The 20,954-nt window shown below is 39.9% G+C and overlaps 2 protein-coding genes across 4 annotated transcripts; both read left to right on the top strand.

Moving 5' to 3' along the window:
* Positions 1-727: 727 nt before the first annotated feature.
* LOC146553779 (endophilin-A2-like) lies at positions 728-13,180 on the top strand. 2 transcript variants are annotated; one of them, XM_085253558.1, is made up of 9 exons: positions 736-964; positions 7,156-7,224; positions 7,379-7,595; positions 7,846-7,979; positions 8,230-8,388; positions 9,271-9,374; positions 9,733-9,866; positions 9,996-10,055; positions 10,747-13,180. In XM_085253558.1, exons 1-9 carry the CDS (start codon positions 920-922, stop codon positions 10,932-10,934), a joined length of 1,110 nt encoding a protein of 369 aa, XP_085109684.1. In that variant the 5' UTR covers positions 736-919; the 3' UTR covers positions 10,935-13,180. The 2 variants fall into 2 exon arrangements, with proteins under 2 accessions (XP_085109683.1, XP_085109684.1); XM_085253557.1 differs by lacking the exon at positions 9,996-10,055 and having other exon boundaries at positions 728-964.
* Positions 13,181-13,232: 52 nt separating this feature from the next.
* On the top strand, positions 13,233-20,394 carry stap2a (signal transducing adaptor family member 2a). Of its 2 annotated transcripts, none has more exons than XM_085253555.1 (11): positions 13,233-13,609; positions 14,451-14,522; positions 14,608-14,727; positions 14,819-14,875; positions 14,960-15,111; positions 15,211-15,342; positions 15,448-15,517; positions 18,504-18,606; positions 18,686-18,781; positions 18,859-18,990; positions 19,076-20,394. In XM_085253555.1, the coding sequence occupies exons 1-11, from the start codon at positions 13,364-13,366 to the stop codon at positions 19,129-19,131; spliced, it is 1,236 nt and encodes a 411-aa protein (XP_085109681.1). In that variant the 5' UTR covers positions 13,233-13,363; the 3' UTR covers positions 19,132-20,394. The 2 variants fall into 2 exon arrangements, with proteins under 2 accessions (XP_085109681.1, XP_085109682.1); XM_085253556.1 differs by lacking the exon at positions 13,233-13,609 and adding an exon at positions 14,212-14,340.
* The last annotated feature ends 560 nt before the right edge of the window (positions 20,395-20,954 follow it).

Below are 20,954 nucleotides of genomic sequence, written 5' to 3'. Positions count from 1 at the left end.
ATGGAGACAGACTGGGATTACGTGAATGTAAAGAAGCAATCCAGACAGCCTAAATCCACAGAAGAGTCATGGTGAGCTCACCAAGATGCAAGAATGTGCTGGTGTAAGGTTAATTTGCGTATATAAAAAAAAGTGTAATTTGCCACTTAAAAAAAATAATTCATGCACTATAATTGATAAATACATTCTGACTAGAACCTAAAGAAAATTCACAGTGCTGCATGAAAAAAGTTCTTGCATATGGTTACCGTTCGGTGTGGGCTAAAACCAAACGTGAAAAGCCAAGTGCATTGTTGTACTTGATCTTGTACACTGTACACTCTAAAGTTTCCACATGCCATTAACCATAGATCTACAACAAAAATCGATTTGCTAGAATTAGTTCAGGAAATCACTTTAGCTGACTGTGACTTTCTTCCTACAAACTCGTTTTGTCCTCAGTAAATTAATTTAACACCTCAAATTAAGGTTTAGATTTTTTTTTTACTTTTTAAAATGCATTTTAATCTTTTATATTCAGCTATAAAATATTATTTGAAAATATAATAGGTGAATCAGTAGTGGAAATCGTGTGGAAAAACGAATGACCAGTTACTTATTAGAATAGAGAAACAACCTTTAGGCTTCAGTACTTGCAGTTTTAATATGGAGTAACGATACCTTAAGGTGGGCAGTTTATTAGTATTTTTATTTATTAGTCTACACGAAGTGCTTTGGTCTACTTTATCCACCCGGATGGAGCCTCCCACACGAACCTGAAGCCAGGAAACTGTGGTTGCTTAGCAAACTTCTCATCCACGATCCAAAGTTTGGAGACGTGTTGCTCAGTCGCTGTTTGTGCTGTGAACTCAGAGCAACTGCTTTCCTTACGTTTCCCCCCTTCTTTGAGGTCCAGGTGGCAACGCTGAAACCTGCAAAGATGTCCGTCGCAGGATTTAAAAAACAGATTTACAAAGCCACTCAGGTAAGCGCGCGACAGTTAAACATTAGCCTGTCGTTTAGTTAGCCATGTAGCATTCTGACTACCTGGTTAAGCACAACGGAAAACTTTAACAACAAACAATTAAACACCTCCAGCTTGCTGCATATACCATAGGCTATGTTTTTGTTAAACATTTCAGAATATGACAAATGTGTTGCTAACGTAACGGCTAACGTAAAAGTTAATAGTTGACTTTATCTTAGCTAATGCTAATTAGCGAAACATTGACACAGCACTGGTTAACCCAGCTGTTAATCTTTCTATAAAAGTTTTGTTTTCCTCAAGTCTAACGATTTGTATTTATGCACCCACTGTTTTCTGATAAATTACTTTTTCCCCTAAGAAAGTGAGACCTGGGAACAGTATTTGTACCGAGCTTCTACCAAAGTTTTGTACTACTTGGCTTGTGCTCTTGTTAAATTGATGTTAAAAGAGCAGCAGACAATCGGAGGTTTCTTTTCCGTCTCCCAAACAGAGACCTCGTACGTTGGGTGGAGTTTCTTCGTATCTTTTCAGTGTTTTGTTGTTGTTGTTGTTGTTGTTGTTGTTGTTTTCCATAGCAGGGCAGTTAGCCAGTCTTGTTCAAAACTAAGGTTCCTTATCTGTTTCTTGGTGTATCGCAACAACCCCGAGACAGATGAGCTGTCCTGTTAAGATGATAACAGTTAAAAGTAAACTAATTTTAAGTGTTTAAGTTTCATATGTTTCCCAGCTGTGTAAAATGATCTGTCATTATTTCTTAGATATTCTGTTCATCAGTCACCTGGTGTAATGTTCTTTTTTTTTTTTTTTCCATCTTCAATAAGGAAGTATAAAACTCTAAGCTTAAGAGTTCAGTGCTGTGTTTTAAACATTAGCTTTTCTCATTGCTGAGCATCTCCTATGTCACATAACAAGCATGTAAAAACTGAAGCAGCACACGTTAACATAGACAGCTGAGGGATTTGAAAGCTTAGATTCAGATGATTACACAAATTTAAGTCTGTGCATTCTTGTTACATCATGAATTTATTGTACTGGGTTTGTCTCCAGCTTCCACTTATCCATTAACAGTAATGCTTGTTATCAGAGAAACATAAATAGCTGCCCTTTGATGTAAATGCAAAACCTGCCCATGACCTGCGTTGTCCCTGTACCAGCTTTGCTAACATCATGTGATATAAAAGGGATTGCGCTTACGTCGGTGGGTGTGTGCGTCCTCCATTGTAAGTAATGGAATCCTAGTAATGTGGATACTGCCCAAGCCAGCTTCAAACTCACAGGTAATAACACAGATCTAGTTGTTATGTTAGTACTGTAACAACGGATAGGTGAATCCACAGAAACCAGTTCTTGCTAAACTAGCTGCACAAGTGGTTTGCTAACTATACAGAACAGTGACCAGTTCCTGTCATAGAAAAATCAAGAATTATTTAATATGCTATGGCTGCAAACACACAAGATTTATACTGAGTGTTTTTTTTATCTGAGTTGTACTACCTGGCCCAGCACAGCTAAGCATCTAGTCATTCAGGTTTTAAAAGAAAAAAATGGGGTGGAGATTATTAGTTGTGTAAGGTAATTGCCTAACAGACTTACGTCATATGGCCTAGATATTAATTACATATAGATTCTACATTTACATTTTAAAGTTAAATCTTAAATAAAATGTGCGATTTTTCAAATTACTGTTTTTAGTACTTTGCCCACACAAAACCCCCCACAATTTTTATTTCCTATAGCCACTGTTGCAGGAAACAACTAAATAAACAAGCCCTTCAGCATGTTTTACAGTTTATAAGTGAAGTGCCAAATCCCTGTGCAATATCACATAAATGCTGAATGGTTCATAACCGTATCAAAAAAATCAGTGCACCTTTAATTACTCAGATTATTAAGACTTCCTTTATGTTTGACAGACTAATCTCTCCTCGGCATGTGGCCACCAGTGTTGCACAAATTTCTGCCATTCTTCAGAGGCCATTTTTAATTTGCTCCTTATTAGAAGGACTTTGTGTTGCTTTACCCTTTATCTTATTAAAATATCCCAAACAAATACCCCAGACTAGAGCAGGGCGATATGGCCAAAAATATTTATCACGATATATATTTGAAAATTTGTGATAATGATATAACCGACGATATAATTGATGCGAGACAAAATACAACTCCACAACATTACTAGCGCAAAAAGACAACCTTCCATTTATTTTCACTTAAACAAGAAGCTGGTTTTTATGTACATTAAAGCTTTATAAAAATGTAACAGTGCAAATGCAAATTCCTTGCTGAAAGTTTAACCAAAAGGCATTTCCAGTAGAAATGGGCTGACATATCCTGAGCATAACCATATATAATATCCACTGAAGTTAAAAAGAGGTGCTTTGCAACATTAAACTGCAGTGTGCAGTACGCATTTTTCGGACCATAAGGTGCACGGGATTATAAGGCACATTAAGCGAAACAAAGCAGTCAGATAAATCAAACTTTATTAAACTCATTCTTCTTGCTTCCTCCACTTCTGTACCATTGATTCATTAATGTTGAATTCTCTGGCAGCTTCTCTATTCCCATGTTGTTGCAGTATATTAATGACTAACCTCGTATTGTGGATGGATTATCTCAGTTGTTCTCCTGACTGAAGTTTGGTCCGTTTACAGCACCCTGCCATGCGATTGCATTTGTCGCTAACCATGAAGAACCTTCACGTTAACTTTTATAAGTGGAAAAGTGTTAGTGTTCGTCCTCCAGCTTCACTGTTTATGTTATGCTAACATAGCTGTGTCGCTAGCGATCACGTAGCACATCATTATATACCAGCTAGCCCAACTTCAGTAACCCTACAAACGTCACTGCTGTTTAGTTTCCTGTCTTCATTTATGTTGGAAGTGATAGCAGAGCTGTACTTTTGATTTTTTTCAGAAATCTCTCAGTCAGAACATGCTATATCATGCTTAGGTAACTAGCGAAACTAGCGAGCTAACTTCCGCTAGCTTCCTGCTAACTTCTAACTCTGTTAAATGTAATAACTTTTGTTTTCATGGATGCCTGGAAGTTAAACTTTATAGTTACACCTGGTAAAGCAGCAATGCTGATCGTTTTATTAAAGATGAAAGAATTTAGACAGTTTTTAACTCTAAGTGATGCTGCAGTGTTGTTTGACCTGAAGCATACGGAGTTTAGGACCCAGATTACTCCCAGATTTAAGAGCATCTTAGTCCGACAAATATGACAATAACAACGGCCGCTTGCATGTTCTGCAAAAAAATGTGCTTTGTTGTGTATCTGACAGACAAACACCAAACCAGTTCCACATCACGGAAGTTGCACCATTTTTACAAACCAATTCTGTTTCACTCAACAATCGGCCATGTGCGTATGAAAACAAAGGCACTGCGCATGCGCGTTTTACTCCCATTCTATCGCGATATTTCATTTTCCTATCGTTGCCTAACATTATACCGGTATTACCGTGAACGGTATAATATGGCCCAGCCCTACCCCAGACGTGCAGGCCCAGGTCAGAGTTTTGTGTTTTTACCAATAATATAGAGCTGCCATGCCAGAGGAACAGAGGAAGACCACAGAGGAGATTCATGGAGCTAGTGGTGGAAGAGATCCTCAGTGTTGGTGTGAAAAAAGAGAATGTTAGGGATAGGGTGAGATGGAGGGAGATCATCCTTTGTGAGTGCGCATGCGCCATTAGCGTGCTGCCTGCTGTAACCCCTAATTTCCCTCGGGATGAATAAAGTATTCTGATTCTGATTCTGATTCTGAAAGGGAGGAAGTGTGTAGTGTTTTGGCATTGTGCTTTGCATCTTTTGGCTACAGTATTCCCTTTTTGCCAGTTTTTGGAGACTGCCAGTCATCTTGTCAGACTGTGTCATGGTGTCATATGGATCATCCAACATATTTTTACAGAAAATATGTCAGCTCAAATGGGGCCTGCTGGGCCCCATTTGACATTATAATTCATTATAATTAGCCCATTTTGAACTTGGAAATGAATTTGATTTTAAAGTGGTAATTTCTGCTCCTTAGTATACTGAAGCCAAACCCTTTCACAGGAGCTGAATTGGTTTTACTTTTCTTGTTGGCCAAAGACATTTCTTGGACTAAGCTGAATTAAACCTGCCACTGTCTCGTGTGGTGCTCAATAGAAGATGGCTAAGCTAACATTGCAAGGTCAGATCTGCACCTAATTGCTTGTTTGAGGTCATTGCTGGAGGTTTGGTGAGTTATTAAAGCCAAATGTTCACTCACTGTTTTCCCTCCTGCAATGGGAATGTGTGTTTGTCTGTGTTCAATAAAGCACAGAAAAATAGTTGTATTTTTAACTCAAGCCTTTGATTAGTTTCAGATCAGATCAGATTTGTTATAAGGGCAGAAAACCACAGAGCTGCAATGAGCTAAGTTTTGACTTCCCACTGTGCATAACAACTTCTCATCTGGTACAAAGAGATTCTTTGATTTCAGTTTCTAAATAGGGAAACATCCAGGGCTAATCTATTTCCCATGAACCCTTTGGTGATAGGTGCTTAGGGCGAATTTCAGAGTCATTGAAGGTTAGAAAAAAACATTGCCAGGCCTGTGTACAATAAACTGGAGAGATTGATCGATCCATCTGTTCATAGAGTTTTATGTGTAGTGTGTTGCTGACAGCTGCACTGGACTGAACTGAACTGAAATAAGAGCGCGCACACACAATGAGCCTCTGTTTGGCTTGCCAGGAGACCTAGTGGAAGAAAGATGAAGCCTGCATCTGTGATTATTAAAATTATCCATGGATGTGGCTGTAGTGTAGGAAACTCTGCTAAAAGTCTGTGCTGGCCTAATGGAAAAAAGGAAAACTTCTAGTATAATTCCTTATGGAATTATGGTTCTAAGTAAAGAGGAAAGAACTCAGTCCCTCACACAGAGCTGAGGAGGTTGCTTCCCCCATGGAAAATGGACAAGTATTGGAACTTGGGAGTTAATTAAAACAAAATCTTGAAAGATAAACAACAAAGTTTTAAAAGCAACAAAAGCAAAGGCGTTGCAGAGGGTTGTGAAAACTGCCCAACGCATCGCCGGAGGACCACTTCCTGCCATAAAGGACATCTACAGGAAGCGGTGTCTGAAAAGGGCTGGGAAAATCATCAAAGACCCCTGTCACCCATCACATGGACTCTTCACCTTCCTGCCCTCTGGGAGGCGCTACAGGAGCCTCCGGACTAAGACCATCAGGTACCGGAACAGCTTCTTCCCCACAGCTGTCAGACTCCTGAACTCTGCCTCCTGACATCTGACCCACGTTAACACATGGACATACACACATCCACAACCACCTACACACACAATGGACAACTGTACCCTCATACACACAATAATAACATGGACTGAGCCACCACTCTCAACCACTAGCACTATAGCCTCTGTAGAAATTATCCACATATTTCACTTATCTTAACTGCATTAATGTATAATTCTCTGTAAATAATCATTCTGTACAATTCGATAATTTTTAATTCTACAACTGTTTATAAACTGCATAGTTCACATTTCTGTATAACTGTATATCTCATATTTCTGTATAGTTTTTTTAAATTTCATATTCTGTATAGTTTTTCATATTTATATCCTGTTCATAGCCTGTACTCACTACAGCCTGTACATACTTATAGTTATAGCATATTCATAACATACTTCATACCGTGTACATTATAACATACCATAATAGACCCATTTCTGTAATATACTCACATATCTATATTATTGCTAACATATATTTGTAATATATCTGTATCATGGCTAAAGCACTTCTGGATGGAAACAAACTGCATTTTGTTGCCTTGTACTTGTGACATGTGCAATGACAATAAAGTTGAATTCTATTCTATTCTAAAAGCACAGGTGTCCTTGGATCTGGAAGTGGATAGAGTTGTATGCAAAGGGTTAGGCATTTTGTGTTGGCGCAGACAACCAGCATTTTAGATTCTCTGGAGATTATTTAGAGAAGCCAGAATTTGTCAAGCTCAAATGTTTACAACATTTGTAGAAAAAGTGGCTTACAGTTTTCAGAAACATTCACAGGGATATCAATAGAAATTTTATATGAAATATTTTTCTTTTTCAGTCTTCGTAATCCTCCGTGAAGGCCAGTCAGAATGTTAATTTCAGTCAGTTGTATTTTTCTGTTTGCTCTGGGTTCACAGTTGATGAGTGAGAAGGTTGGAGGTGCAGAGGGAACCAAACTGGATGAAGACTTCAAGGACCTTGAAAGGGTATTTATTGCATTCCACATAATACTTACAGCTCATGTGTTTAAGTTGTATTAGCTTGTTGAAATAATTTCTTCCAGCTTCCTTTGATTTACATAAGTGGCCCTAATGGCATTCAACTTGCATTAAATTTTTTTCATTTCTTGTGTGCCACCAGAAAGCTGATATTACTAGCAAAGCAGTAGTGGAAGTCCTCAATAAAACAACAGAGTACATCCAGCCTAATCCAGCAACGAGAGCTAAGCTTAGCATGCTCTCCACTGTTTCCAAAATCCGTGGGCAGGTCAACAGTCCAGGCTACCCCCAGGCTGAGGGCCTGCTGGGGGAGTGTATGACTAAATATGGACATGAAATCGGCGAGAGTAGCAACTTTGGTAAGAACAGCAGTTAATAGCAGGAAAAGATATAAGGTAGAAGAGGCATGTTATACTTGATAGCATATGCTTTAAATTAGGAAAAGACACAAGAATGTGGACAGTATGATAGGGGAGTTGTGTGCATTTGTGAGGGGGTTGCCGACAGACATTGTTAATTTGGGGGCTTTGTTGTGTTTGATTGTTGCTAATTACATGACTCATATTATCTTAGGCATGCTCATGCTAATTGTGTGTGCATTTTCCACAGGTGGGGCTCTTATAGATGCAGGAGAGTCAATGAAGAGGTTGGCTGAGGTCAAGGATGCGCTGGATATTGATGTGAAGCAGAACTTTATTGACCCACTGCAGGGAATCGCTGAAAAGGACATCAAAGACATTCAGGTAGACTCAAAAGATTTTGCGCATACAGGCCTAGGCATTCACTAATGAGCTCTACAGTCTGCATGTGAGTTACAATGTTATAAAAAAGTATTCAGAATCCAAGCTGACATTGAATTACACTAATGACAAAGAACATTTGTCAAAGCAGTTATGAACAAGTGAAAATCTTTTGATGTTTGTATGATAGTATATATTCTGTGAAATTTCATCCTCCTAATTGTAACACTAATCTCCCACCCCCACTTTGCAGTTCCACCTGAAGAAGTTGGAGGGCCGCCGTCTAGACTATGACTATAAAAAGAAACGTCAAGGTAAAATCCAAGATGAAGAGATCAGGCAGGCCCTGGAAAAGTTCCACGAGTCCAAAGAACTGGCTGAGCGCTCAATGCACAACCTCCTGGAGACAGATGTGAGTATTAAGTAGTACAATGTGGCTTTTAGAACTGCTGCGCCAAGTTCCTTCAACAGATAGTTGTAAGAAAACCTGACATTGTTTAATGAGTCTGATGTAACAAAAGTATTGATGTGATTAATGCCACATTTGTGGCTCTGTGTAAGACCAAAAGGATTAACTTGTAGGAAGACTGTATAAACTTAGATTATATATCTGCAGGAGTGCCAGTGAGACACTCTTTGTTATTCTACAGCACTATCAGCATTATGCATAATGAAAAATACTTTGATAGAGACTGAATGTATTGTGACAAGAGATCCCCAATGAGTTTAAAAGCAGCAGTAGCTTTTAATTTTGACCAATTGTTAACCTAGTTCAGTGTCAACAAACATGGTTATTTAGTCTATAGTCATCTTTAATCATTTTAGCAAGAATAATGATTTAGGGCAGATTTTGTGGCTGCCAAGCTATCTGTGTACCAGTACTTGCAGATCTAAGTCTAGGAGGAAATGTATTATAATGCAAGGTATGCTGATGGATTACTTGTTAAAGTCTGTAATGGTGCATTAATACAGTAGCACTAAACTGAGAAAAGAGTGGCAAGTCACATAAGAAACTACGTAGCGAACATGAGAACCATGTGAAATTACATTGCCCAACTGTTTCACTGTTGCATGTTTTGGAAATGCATGTAGTTGGCAGCTCACAGGTTCTCCAACATCAAAACACACAAGTATTTAAGGGCAGTACGTATCACCTGACTTGCCTTGTTTTTTTTCCAATGTGCTGTGGAGTTACGCGAAACCCGTCAAACCTGTTTGGTGTGGTATTTGCTGTCACCATGTTTCGTTTCTTTTTTCTGTTTTTTAAATACTCATCATGTTTCTGCCTTTGTAGGTGGAGCAGGTGAGTCAGCTGTCGTCTTTTGTGGAGTCTCTGCTGCAGTATCACAGACAGGCCACACAGATCATGGAGGAGCTTTCTGACAAACTGAGAGAAAGGTCAGCACCAGACTATTTTTGGAAAGTGGCATGCCTTTTGTATGTTGAGGCTTCGTCCTCTGGCTCATGACAGGATGATTCAGCCGTATCTTTTATCCATCTGATTACATCCAATGAATACCAAGCTGCAAAATATGTTTAGTTTTTTGTTTTTCTGTTAGAGAAACAAAATATCAGTTTAGTTTAGAACTTTAGATCATTTTGTTTTCTTTTAATAAAATGTGTCTAGTTTTTGTGATTGGATTAAAGCCCAAAATAAGATCGGCCAACTCTTTGTTAGCATGTCTGTATTTGTATTGGCACATCTTCTACTTGTGAGCTCAAAGAGGTAATGGTTTGTGATTCTGATTGTTTGCAGGGTAAATGATGCTCAGTCTCGCCCAAGACAAGAGTACACACCCAAACCCAAACCAGCCTTTGATTTTGGAGAAGTAGAACACTCAAACGGAGGATGCTCTTCATCCGCTTCAAGCCCTCCAGCTTACTCTTCTGGTACACTTCTTTCATTCTGTTTTTTCCCTCTTCATATTGTGTGCGTGCGTGCGTGCGTGCGTGCGTGCGTGCGTGCGTGCGTGCGTCTCATTCATATGACTGATGTGTCTTTCCTTCTGCAACATTAAGCAAACACAGCACAGTATCAAGGGCCATCCTTCCAAAGACCGTCCATCAAGAACAGACGGCGTGAGTGGACAGAGGAAGAAAATGTGTCACTTGCACTGAACTTAAAACTATTACTACTACTACTACTCAGCCTGTTGCACATCTTTGTAGCAGAAAAGTTTATGCATTAGTGTGAAGTGTCTCACTAGCTTTGCTACACTGTGATTGGTGGGTCAATTAATAACCAAGGCTGCAGATACATACATTCATTCATTGGCAAACAAAAACACATCTTAAATAACCATTGAGTATGGTATTATGTATGAAGTTGTATGTATCTGACAGCTTAGTGCACTGATGACTGAATCTTCTGAATCTCAAGAAGAAAAAAAAACAATCGTGATGTACCCAAATATTTAATTTGCAGTTTAAAGTCTGAATCAATTCTCAGACAAAAGAGAAGAAAATAATGGGGAAAATATGTAGCCTGATTTGTACTCCTGCATTGATTTCTTGAGGTTCAGAAGGATTCTCCTTAAGCACACTGGTGACTAACTTAAAAGTCTTTATGTTTCCAGTTTTTATGACTTGGACTTCATGGCTACAGAGTGGACTGGAAAACATTGGTGTTAAATTCCCTATAATGAAAACCTTTCAAAGGAGAATATACTAACCTCGTTGAAGGGAAATTGTTTCCATGGAATAACTGTATTTGTTTTTTGTTTTGTTTTTCTCCCTTTCTCCATCTCTGTGCCTCTGTCTCTTTCTTCAGCTGAGCCTTGCTGTAAGGCCATGTATGACTTTGAGCCAGAGAATGACGGAGAGCTGGGCTTCCAGGAGGGTGACATCATTAAATTGGTCTCTCAAATCGATGAGAACTGGTATGAAGGAAGCCTCCGTGGAAAATCAGGATACTTCCCCACCAACTATGTTGAAGTGATGGTCCCTCTGCCACACTGAAAACAGCAGGGGTTAAGATTATGAAGAGTGGAGGATAAAGGATTACCAGATCTCTTGATAACAAAGATTATATAAAGAGTAAATATCAAGACAATGACCAATATTATTTTGTATCTCAAGGTTAAAGAGTACACACAGATTTGTAAAAACATCAAGGGCAGAGGAATGTTCGATGAGCCAAATTATATCGTAATATTTGGGTGCTTCTGTCATATCCTGAGTTTTATAGCCATTCTCTATGCACCTGTGCACTTTTTACACTACACCTCTATCACCAGGACTGATTAAGAAATGCTGAGAGAGAATGGTGTTTGGGGAAGAAATGGTCTACAAACTCCTAAGTGCAACAACTTTATTTTTCTTATCCTGTTTTTATACTCAGAATATTACGTTTCGTTCTATGCATTGTTCATATTGGTACTACACACATGCATGCGTTCCTCTAAACACTATTCATACACTCCCATTTTTAATCTCTGTACCTTAAGGCCTTAGTACTGTGCGCCAACATGGAGGACTGGCTACCCTTTATCAATGTTTAGTCTCTGCCGCCCTCTAGTGGTCACAGAGTTTCTTCTTAGCTCCTTATTCAGCAACACTATTCTGTGATGTTTGTTGGCTGTTTCTTACCAAATCTATGTTGGGTAGTTTGTCCTAAGTTTTAGTTTGCAGATGTTGAAACAGCGTGAGTGAGTCAATAGATGTATTTTTTTCTAAACATTGGTAGTTTTAGCATTAACAAAAAGAATTGCAGTTAAACTCTAAAAATTACAATTTAACATTATGTAACGCAGGTTACTTACAACCTAGATCATACTGCCCTCATTTTATTCAACATGGATGCCAAAGAATTTTTATTTTTTTTTAATTTCCAAAATGCAAAGGGCTGTTCGTGTGCACAATTGTGTTGATATTTCAGATGATTACATGCAGCATCCCACCGTTCATGTTGTGCAACGTTACACCAAAGCCAAAACCATGTTCTTTTAGTTCCTGTTTTCTCAGGCTCTATTGATACTGCTGGCAGTGTCACTCATAATGTTCTGTGGGGTGTTTTTTTTTTTTTTGTTTTTTTTTTTTGTTTTTTTTAATTCAGCTGTTTGTTTCATGAACTTTCTGTCACTGGTGCATTTTCCACGTCAGTGCTCGGGTGAGCTTGGCCTTATTATTCTAACCTCCAATTTGATGCGTGGAATTTAATCTGATGTGTGTTTGGTGTTTTTTGTACCTGCCTCAGTTTTCAGGCCGAAACTGCATCAGACCTGATGGGGGTTACTATCTTCCAGTGACTGTGTACTGAATTTACAAATAATAAGGAAGGACCTTTGCACAATGGCTGGTTTCAGTTCCAATTAAGCCTATTACAAGCAAACTATGAACTGTCATGGTCTGTGCTGTTCACTAGAATGCCAACTTTCTCCTCTTGTCATGATCCCCTTGTTAGACCGCCCCCTGCCCCACTCATCTCTCCCATCTCCATTTAAACTGAGAGTGGAACAGACAGGTCTTTTCAGCAGGCAAGGGCACACAGCACTGGATTATGCCCTCCCCCACTATGCGTTATTCACCACCTGCCCCTGTGCCCCTACCCCCTTTCTCATTATCTACCCCATCCCAAGCCCACGGTGCCTCTGAGGCTCAGTCTCCCAGTCCATAATACCATCATTGCTATCACAGTAGATACCTCTTAATGTTTTGCTTGCATCTGTGCTCTGTTATTAGTGGTATGCATTGCACCGGGGGTTTGGCATAGCAGACTAATAATTGTGGTTCAGGTGTGGGTTTACATGCCTCATTACACCTAATCAAAAGCCCCCTTCCCAAGTTTAGGAGAGGAGGAGGGTCAGGGACTCAGGGGCTCAGGTTGAGCTGTTCTGTAGCTTGTATAATATTCATGAAGAACAAAGGGCTAAGATCAGCTTTTGTCAGCTGCTGCTCTTACTGTGGAAATAAAGCTTTTATTTCTTTTCCCCCCCATCATGCACGCTTTTGAATTTTCTGTGAAAGTAGCCTAACTTTTTGTATGTTTTTTTTATTCTAGCTTTTGCCATATGCAATGCCTCATTTTTTGTAACTGTGACACAATAGGGAGAAATGTTGAGACTAAAAGTGGGATTATCCTGGATTATCTTTAGGATGTATGAATTACCTCTATGCTAAATGTAATCTTGTGTATTGTATAATTAATGTGGTGTATGAATGAATGCTGTCCATTTGCTTCTTTAAATAAATGTTAAGTAATTTGTCCCGTGTGTCTGTGTAAAACTAAACTGCTACAGTTTTTGTTTTGATTTTTTTTTTTTTTTTTTCGTTGATTATCACACAATACATATTTTGACGTTTCGACAAATGCTCTTTTTTTTCATCTCAATACTTGGGACTTCATCCCCCAGTCATCCTATTTTTAATCTCTATAACCACCCGTCTGCATGACCCCCAGACACAGCAGGCTGCATCAGCCAGCTGTTGGATTATTGCCACGGCACTATCTCATCGGGGAAGGCGTGTCAGTCCCCGAATTACTCAGCGCCCCTTTGTCCTCGTTCGGTGGCCAGCCAGCGACACTCATGGCGGCTGCACCCGTCAGGCAGCGCTCCGGACCAGGGGGGCAGCGGGCACAGCTCCCGCCCTGTTACTACGAAGGGTACCTGGAGAAGCGAGGACCGAAAGAAAAGGTAGGCTCACCCGGTGCACATCAATTGCCGTATTTTGGTTTCGGCGCGTCCTGTAGATGCTGGAAGTCGGTGTGTGTGTATATGTGTGTATGGACCGCACACCGGCTGAGCCACCATTCCCAGAGAGCTGTCAACTTCCTTATTGTGCGAGAATGGGTGAGGCGAAACTGCACTGCTGCTGCTGGCGGGGATTTATTTAATTCACACAGCGGTGAAGCATATTGGAGGCAAAGCATGCAACGATGTAGCATCTAATCACAGCGTCTGAATGACAGAAATCACGACTGCTGTCGAACATTACATGTTATTGCCACATGAACCGAACAGGACTGTATTTTATTGATAACGGGGCATCTGATTGTCACAAACGGTACCCCAGCCAAGTGTTTCCACTCAGAATCCATTAGCTGACTCACAGACACTCAATCTTTTGAATTATTGATCCGCCAGTCTGATCTCTGAAATACATATCCTAGATTTCAAATAAAGTTACACAGAGAAATTGGCAGTTTTGCCCAAGGATACTTTCACGTATTAGCTTTATTTATAGGGAAGACGATAAAGAAGACACTCCCCAGGTGTCCTACCCCTCTCTGATTAGGCTCCTTTTTAATGCAATGTGGACATGTAATGTGAGCATGGCTCAGGTGCAGGGTGTCGCAGTGATCCATTGCCACAGACTGACAGCAGCTGAGGCTCACTCACTACAGCCATCTCCAGGGACAGGAAATGTGGGGGTGATAAAAGGAAAATATCCATTACACTGACAGGGAAGACAGCACTGGCCCTTTTTGGTTTAACATTTTTAGTTCAGGTCTGTGTGTCCATCTGTATGTGACAGGCATCCAGGCGGCTGTGGACGTGCCTGTGTGGGAATTCTTTGTATTTCTTCAACAACGCCAAGGACACTCATGTAAGTTCCAGATTATATAGCATCTTGTGTGTCTTTTTTCATATAATAGTGTGCTGGCACTAAAATATAATTATGTGTGCAACAGTATGTGGAGAAGCTGGACCTCAGCGGCTTTGTGTCCCTGAAGGACGACTGCAGCCGGGACAGAAACCTAGAGGCAGCTAGGCTCATCCTCCAAATGAAGGATGGAGAGACCAAACTCACAGTAAGCCACTTGGCTCACACACTCAGACGCAAAGATGCTAAAATTAACAAATCTTTGCTGAGACAGAAAATGCTGCTGCTGTCTTTTCCAGGCACCAAACTTGGAATCACGGGAGCTGTGGAAAGGATTCCTCTACTCTGTTATAGATGTAGGTGGTAATCTTTTACACAGCTGCTGTACCTGCATCCCTGTACCAGCCTGCCTCTCACATGTTTTTCCTGTCCAATTACAGCTGAATGTACCATCCTATCTCACACTGCTGCCGGGGCAGCTACAAATGCTACAGGAGGTGGTGGACAAAGAAAGAGCCAGGCGGAGAAGTCGCAATCCTGCACGAGCTCCTCCTTCGCCTCTCTCCGTTCCTTTAGTAGGAGAGATCCCACCGTGAGCGCTCCTCTGTGCTACATAGAGAAGATGCACTGCAGCTAAAGTGGCTTTGGTATATCACCACATTACCTGTAATACTGTGTGTTTCATCTGCAGATGTTTTCGGCCTGTGTCCCGGACGGAGGCTGAAGTCCTTTTAGAGAGACACCCAGACTGTGGCAACATGTTGCTTCGTCCAGGCAGAGACGGATGCTCGTTGGCCGTTACTACTCGACAGGATCTCAACGGGTAAACACATTCTGAATATCTGAAAACCGCAGTTACAAAATCACAAACATCAAAGGTTAACTAGAATATCATTACATGCTGTCTTTTTCTTTTTTGTGGCTCCAGGTCAGTTTTCAGACATTACAGAGTCACACAGAGGGACCAAGGTGGTTATGTCATTGATGTTGAAAATCCTGTAAGTGCACAAGTGTCATCAGTTACAGTTTTACAACATTTCATAAGAGGAATGTAAAACATGTTAGTATAACTGACCTACTTTCAGATTCATGAGTATTAGGAAAAGGAGAAGAGGTTTAATTTTTCTAGTGTACACCACAGTGGATCAGGAATGGTGTGACTGACATAAACACAAAGAAAAGGAAGGATTTTAACAATTATTGCATCAGCCATTTAGAAACTACAGCATTTTCACAGGCTCAAAAGTAATTACACATTGTGGACATGGGTGCCTTTTTTCATTTAGGAGACACAAGATACAAGACTTGTAACAAAGCAGTGATTTTAAATCTTATTTTGGTGTTAAGTCAGCACATTTTTAAAATGTTTATCAGATTTGACTGCGGATTCTTTTATATCTCAGTGACCATCAAAGTTAGGTCAGATGACACATATAAATAACTGCCACAAGTGTCATCACTATGGCTTTCAAATGGCGAAACCTGCTTCTAAAAATACTTTCATTCTCCAGCTCAGCAACACTAAAAGATGTTAAAGACTATAACAGACAAGTAAAGTGGATGATTGTGGAATTAACTGATTAAAAACCCCTTCACAACATCTAGCCAGTTAAGAGCACTCGAGGAGGCACTGTAAGTGTATCATTGTCAAAGCCTGCAATCAAGAGACGCCTTCACGAATGTGCAGACGGTTTACGGCAAGACACAAAAACCACTGTTTACGTTTAAGAACAATAAGATCAGATTAGACTTTGCTTGGAAACAGAAAGCAATATATTATTGTGCAATAAGATTCTTTGCTAAAATTAAACCAAGATGAACTTTTATCTCAAGAATGGGAAGAGTGGGCAGAAGGAAAATAACAGCACACGATCCAAAGTAGATCACACCGGCTGTAAAATACACCAGAATTAGCGTTATAGCATGTGCATGCATGGCTGCCAGTGGAACAAAGTCCACCAGTGTTTACTGATGATATGACTGCTCATAGAAGTAAGTGGGTGAACTTTGAAATGGATGTATACATTTTGAGTAAAAAAGGTACAGTTTGAAAAGGTTATAGCAAAAGTAACCCAGGAGCTTGATAAGCCAGAGAAGTGAAATGAAAGTGGTTGAGTGAGTCTCAGGATCTCCGTTCAAATGAGCATGCTTTTCACCTGTGCAAGGGAAAAAAAACCCAGAAATCCACTAACAAGCAGCAACCAAAAGCAGCTGCACATAAGGGCCTGGCAGAGCATCACAGAGAAGGAACCACATTGTTTGGTGATATCCATGAGTTCCAGACAACAGAGAATCCTTGTATGCAAAGGATTGCATTCAAGCACTGAAAATAATCCCTCTGAAAACAATGTTTAAGTTTTTATATAAAAAAATGATGTAGTTTCTGTATGGGCAATGCTATTTATTTTTGTCTTGAATCAAAGTTAAGAGTCAAAGAGTTTATTTGCATCATTTCAAATCAATCGTGGTGGTGCACAGAGCCAAAATTCACAAAATTGTGGCCTGATCAAAAACTTATAGACCTTACTGTTATAGATTCAGAATTTTAACATTACATCATGGCTGTGTTTTTATTGAAGAAATGTGTGTTGTTGTTTGTTTATTTTTGCAAACATCAAACCGCTTAAATCCAACTGATCAGACTGATGCATGAGATTATTAAAAACACGGGTCTCAGTTCACCTCTTTTATTGTGAATCACAGCTACTTAACCATGATGCTCTATGTTGGATAAATTTTTTTTTTAAATAAAGAGCTTTTATGCAGGATGTCAGATACAAACTTGATGTTTCAGATCTCTTCAGAGCTGTTATTTTCTCTGTACTGACAGCTGGTCCAAATCAAATATAGCTCTGTCCTCACATTAATCCTTTAAAGCTTTTTGAGTTTTCAGGTTTTGAGGATTTTTGTGGATATTTTGGCACACAGGCCTTAAAAACATTATTTGAAAATAGAACTGTAAGACATAAATTCTAAATTTGAGTAGAGAGATTGAAGAAAGCAGGAGAATCAGGGCTATACTTCATATTAACACTTATATGTCCTCATTTGTGCTTCTTGTATGTGGAGTCCCCAAGGCTCAATCTTTGGACCGGTTTTTGTTTGTTTATATGCAGTACCCCTCGGTCTTCTGCTTAACAGCTACTTTGCTATGCTGATGATACACGGCTATACTTTTCTGTTAGGCCCAACAACCTCAGGGCCCTCTCCTACCTCAGCAAATGCTTCACTGCCATTAATATTTGCATGCATTTACATTTTCTCCATCTCAACACTGGTAAAACTGAGGCACTTGTGTTCAGCCCTGACAATTTCTCCAGGGAGGCCAGCCAATTACATTGTTCCCCATCTCCACCAATATCAGATCTTCTAAAAACCTTGGTATTATTTTTGACCTGCAACTGAAATTTGAAATACACCTCCAAGGGAATCCAGACTTGATTCTTTCATTTAAAAAAACGCTGCAAAAATCGGTCGCTGTCATTTCATAATTTACAACTTTAAGATTGCTATTAAAAAGTCACTGGCCCTGATGAGGCACCTCTATTCTTGCTGCTCAGCCTGTCAGTTTATCTGAACAGGTTCTTTGAACTGTTCCACGTTTTTACTTTTAAGCCTGAGCTGATATTGAGATGCTTTTGAAGTTGGAGTGCCCAAACTTTAGAACAGCTTCCCTCAGCCTATCAGGTCGGGTGAATCTGTGTTTTGTTTTTAACAACTGCTGAAAACTAATTTTTTATAGATTATCTTTCCCTTCATCTTTCTCCCATTATTTTTTTAGCCGTAGTTTAGATCTAATGAGTATATGGAGGTGAGTATGTCAATAACATATGATTGACTATTTGTCTGTATGCTAGATTATGTATACTTATTTTTAATGTAAAGCTTATCCAAACTATGAAACACACTGTAGCTGTGTGTTTTAAGTTAATGTTATTGTTTTTATTGTTATTATTATTATAACACAGAGGTATCTTCTTGCAGATCCCCTGTGCCACTCTTCATGAGGTCATTGATGCACTAGTAGAGAAAACAGCAGGAACTCTTCAGCCTTTCCTACTCGAGGAGCCTTATGAGGAGAATATAAGTGAGGCATTACTAAACATTTCTCACCCACCTTTTTAAACAAATTCTTAATACTAATTTTGTTAAGTTTATGTCATCAGCATATGTTTCTGCCAATGATGAGAATGGAGAGAGGATCCTCCACACTGCCCCCTCAAGCCCCCTGCCTAGGGCCCCTGTCCTTCCTCCAAAACAAGGTTTGTGCCGGTCATATAAACCATGTGCAATGAGAGGCAGAGAGTATATCGTGATCACTGCTCCCATTCTGGTGCAGATCGTTGGTCCTCCAGCAGTCCCCTGTCCAGGTCCCCCGCCCCAGACCGTCGCATTCTGACCTCACCAGTCCCGGCCTCGCCCAGCAACCCGATGAGACGACTCATCCTCTCCCCTTCACCTCTCACACAGAGTGAGTACAAGATGTGCTGATTTCATTGGCGGCAGTTTATCTGCAGTCCTTTAATCCCAAATTGTTTATCCCTGGTTGTCCACAGCGCTCAATGAGGAGCTGAAAATGAAGCTGGAGAAGAGACGAGCGAGTCAGGAGTGACTTTTACTGATTGGGAGGGACTTCCTGTCACAGCATACACAATCTTCGGTGCCAAACCTACTCTCACTGCAGCTACGTGCTCATCCTGTGCCTTCAATGTGGAAGACAAGGGACTACAGAACCACTACTTTCTCTTGGGGAACCTTAAAACTGTGTATGTTTGTTTCAGTATTTATGTTGTTAGATTTGACATGAGTTAACTGACTCTGGCTAGCTCCCTAAGAGCAAGACCGACTGGTTATCACAGATTACTTTCATGCAATCTCTCAAAATGCTGCCCGCCCTGGTTGGCTGATGACCCACTTGCGCGTTGTCCAGTTGCATAATATTGTTTACAACCTGCCTCCGAGCAAAAATACAGTCCACAAGAACTATGAATCACTCACAGAAGGACTGGCACATATCGGACCTCCAGTTGAGCCTCATGTTTTCCTGTTTGAGCCAAAAAAACAAACAAATAAATGAAAAAATACTGGGTGCTAAACTGCTGCTACAACACTGGAAACCACTTAAAAAACAACATGTAGACTGCCATGATCAACTCCAATGCAACAAACTCTGACATGAGACAAATCCAGGCATGCTCAGCTCCTTGAGTCACCTCATTCACATCACTACATGTAGCATGACTGGAATAATAACAATACAACTTAGCTGCACACTCTCTGCCTGCCTGCTCCGAGTCCTACATCTGACTGATAAGCAACCATTAACACTGCTGTTGACACAATGTAGCTCATTTACAGCTCAACTTTAACTGTGTTGTGCGTGTTTCCTTATTCTCTTCTCTTGTGTACGTGCTATTGTATGGTGCTATGATTGACCAGACCTGCCTGGAAACCACAGACTGTATGTAACTCTAGATGATTTCTGTTCCTCTGTAAGAAAAAGGGAAAAAGAAAAAAAATCAGTCTAGTGTAGTCATAAGTGAGGGCGCCCTCTTGTGGTACGTCTGTCCCATAACCCTAATGAGCACAATCACTTTCAATAGGTCAACCCCTTTACTTTGCAGAGTAAACCTGAAACTTTTGTTATAGTTTTTTTTTTCCAGCTGCACTACAGTTAACTGATTATAGGTCTGAAGGTGCTCAAACAACGACAAGTAACTCTACGTGTAAAAAACGTTTACAGATCAGTGTCAAATGACTCTTAAATGTCTTGCAGTGAACAGTTTCTTGTATGTTGGTACATGATTGTCTCGTCTACTTTATTATTATCAAAGGTAGTTGGATATCTGAAGAATTAAATGTGTTTTTGCATGGATCCGTTGTGAGTTAAGGCCTCTTGTTATCGAGATAGTATTGATAAATTCCACTGTTATCAGTTGATGATTAGAAAGACTATTGGTGCCCTGTTTTTCCTTTAAAAAAATCTTTTAGGTTAAAAGTTAAGGTATTAACATGGGGATTATTGCGATTTTAGTCCTTCCACGATCTCGACAACTATCAGAAATAAATGTTAATATGTAATCGACAGTTTCTACACATTTAAACGGTTAGAAATGTCTTGCCAGAAATACGGCTAGACATTTGGTTTCAATTGGAAGCAAGGAGAATATTTTTAAAGTCTGAGGTTTTGCTAAGTTAGAAGAAAAATCAATCTATTTACCTTGTCAAACATGCTTCTTTGTTTAATAACAAAGTGGCTAACCCTCTATCTCCCCTTTCTCTACAACCTTTCTCTTGATTTGTGGCGTCTCAATCAAATGTAACTATAAGATCATAACAAATATGCATCAGTTCTCTGCGCTTTTCATATTTCTGTGCATGTGCAGGATTATTATAGTGCCAGAATATTGCACATGCAGGGAGATGATGGTGGCA

This window comes from Mchenga conophoros, linkage group LG18, assembly GCF_057382185.1.
Source record: "Mchenga conophoros isolate Kocher_MC1m ecotype Shallow Benthic linkage group LG18, M_conophoros_male_GT1.1, whole genome shotgun sequence".
Taxonomy (NCBI): Eukaryota; Metazoa; Chordata; class Actinopteri; order Cichliformes; family Cichlidae; genus Mchenga; species Mchenga conophoros.
The sequence above is the reverse complement of the archived record's forward strand: the minus strand, read 5'-3'. Positions and strand labels throughout refer to the sequence as shown.